Source organism: Phacochoerus africanus, chromosome 16, assembly GCF_016906955.1.
Source record: "Phacochoerus africanus isolate WHEZ1 chromosome 16, ROS_Pafr_v1, whole genome shotgun sequence".
In the NCBI taxonomy this organism is placed as follows: Eukaryota; Metazoa; Chordata; class Mammalia; order Artiodactyla; family Suidae; genus Phacochoerus; species Phacochoerus africanus.
In genome coordinates this window covers 7,174,105-7,176,325 of record NC_062559.1, presented here as the reverse complement: position 1 = coordinate 7,176,325, position 2,221 = coordinate 7,174,105, and the positions used below count along the sequence as shown (strand labels likewise).

General features: G+C 49.2%; 1 protein-coding gene across 1 annotated transcript; it reads right to left on the bottom strand.

Moving 5' to 3' along the window:
- Positions 1 to 474: 474 nt before the first annotated feature.
- On the bottom strand, positions 475 to 1,431 carry LOC125117224 (olfactory receptor 6V1-like). Its single transcript, XM_047762954.1, has one exon. The coding sequence runs from the start codon at positions 1,429 to 1,431 to the stop codon at positions 484 to 486; it is 948 nt and encodes a 315-aa protein (XP_047618910.1). The 3' UTR covers positions 475 to 483.
- Between the last annotated feature and the right edge of the window lie 790 nt (positions 1,432 to 2,221).

Below are 2,221 nucleotides of genomic sequence, written 5' to 3'. Positions count from 1 at the left end.
ACTTATAGAACCCCATCCTAGACTCTGAAGCCAGTTCCTGAAAAAGGAACACATTCCCTTAAAAAACAAGGCTGTACACAAAAGAAATGTAAAGGACTATGAACAAAACCCTAGCACAGGACCAGGTAGGGGGGACTTAGGAGCACATTTTTTCCAACCAGAGCTATAGTCAATGAGCTCTTACAAGGTACCAGACCTTGAACTAAAAGCTTTATTTGGATTATCCCATTTAATTGGCATTATCACACTGTTTTCACTCCCCGTCCCCCAGGTCCCTTGAAATCATTCCTTCCTTAACTATCACAGGTTCACAGACACTTGCTTTTGAGACAGAGGATATGAGTTCATTAGCTCCCTGTAGAGAGTGAACAGAAATGCCTGTAGGGGAGAGGGAACAGGAGAGACTAATAAGAAGGAGATCAAGAAGCTCCAGCTGGGGCACCTGGGTGCCACCTGCAGTGGACGACCCTCACCCCCATGTTCTCATCTGCAGGCAGCTGAGTCGCTGAGGAGGATCCTTGTGGACACATCCTTCAGGACCTCTTTGACCTTCTCATTCCGGAAAGTGAAGATGAAAGGGTTGAGGAATGGGGTCACCACCGCTGTCATCAGGGCCACCACCTTGTTGAGTTGTGTGGAGTGGCCCTTGCCTGGCCTCACATAGATGAAGATGGCACTGCCGTAGCCCAGAACCACCACCGTGAGGTGGGAGGTGCAGGTGGAGAAGGCCTTCTGGCGCCCGAAGGAGGAGGGGATGTGTAGCACTGCAGCCGCAATGAGGACGTAGGAGACCACAATGAGCAGCATGGTGGACAGCACAAAGAGCAAGGACAGGAAGAAGTCCATGAGCTCAATGTGGTGGGTGTCGGAGCAGGAAAGCTTGAGAAGTGGGGCCGAGTCACAGAAGTAGTGGTCAATGACATTAGAGCCGCAGAACCAGAGCTGGGTTTTCTGCAGGGTGGGGGAGACGATGGAGAGGAACCCAACCACCCAGCAGACCACCACCAGCTTCACACAGACTGGACCATTCATGACGGTTGGGTAGTGGAGAGGGCGGCAGATGGCCGCATAGCGATCAAAGGCCATGACCGTGAGGATCAGGAAGGTGGTAGAGCCCAGGGAGAAGTAAAAGAAGGACTGGGTCAGGCATTCAGCCAGAGACATGGTCTTGTGAGTGGATAGCAGGTCTGCCAGCATCCTAGGAACCACAGTGGAGGTGACCAGCATTTCCACGAGGGAGAAGTTGCAGAGGAAGAAGTACATGGGTGAGTGGAGGCGGGAGTCAAGGCATGTGAGGGTGATAATAGCCAGGTTCCCCAGAACTGTCAGCACATATATCAATAGGATGAAAGCAAACAGGAGGATCTGGAACTCATGCAGATGTGAAAATCCCAGGAGCACAAATTCCCTGACAACACTGAAGTTACTCATTGCTTTTGAGGTCTGTTCTCTGTACCACCTGTGTGAAGCCAGGAAATCAGTGGGACACTGTCATCAACTTCTCTTTTGACCTTGGTCCCTGGCGACTGGCCTGACTCCCTCAGCATACTGGCTTCTAAGCATGGTCAACCTCAATGTCCAGGAGACACTATTCCCAAAGGGCCGAAGGTCCCAAGGGTCATAAGGAACTGACTGGTTCTGATGAACAGATTTAGAAATTGGCCATCTCCACATTACCGTCACTCCTAAACTCTTACTTTTTTGGCTTCTACTCATTATTTCATTCAACATATTTGTTAAGAGCCAACTCTCTGCAGGACATTTGGCTGGGTCTGGCAAACCTTTCCTAGCTGCCAAAGGCAATAGTCTTTTCATCATAGTCACACCTGCAGAGTTCTTTCCATATCCCAGGATCTGGACTAGGTACCTGATATATTACTTCTTTTCATACTTTGTGCTCAACCCTGGTCCTCCTTGTCTCCTCTGTGACATCCCAGGCTATGAATCACACATTTCTGAAATTGCTTCTGCCATCGACTACTCAGACACTCTACTCTTAATTTGGGGACAATTCTGAATTTTCTTTGTCTGGCCCCTTCTCTGGCTCCCTGTCTTTCTGCTGTTTTCTAAATACAAATGCTCCCACATCTCATTCTTCTTTTGCCCCTCTAGTCGCTCCTTCAGAAATCTCGCCTTCTCCCTTAACCAGAACAACCTTGAAAATATAAAAGAATCTTATCTGCTTGTTGTTCTTGGCCCACACCTCTCTCTGCCTGCCAAC

Coding starts and splice junctions, on each gene's coding strand:
- LOC125117224 (XM_047762954.1), bottom strand. CDS start 1,431: ATGAGTAACTTCAGTGTTGTCAGGGAATTTGTGCTCCTGGGATTTTCA.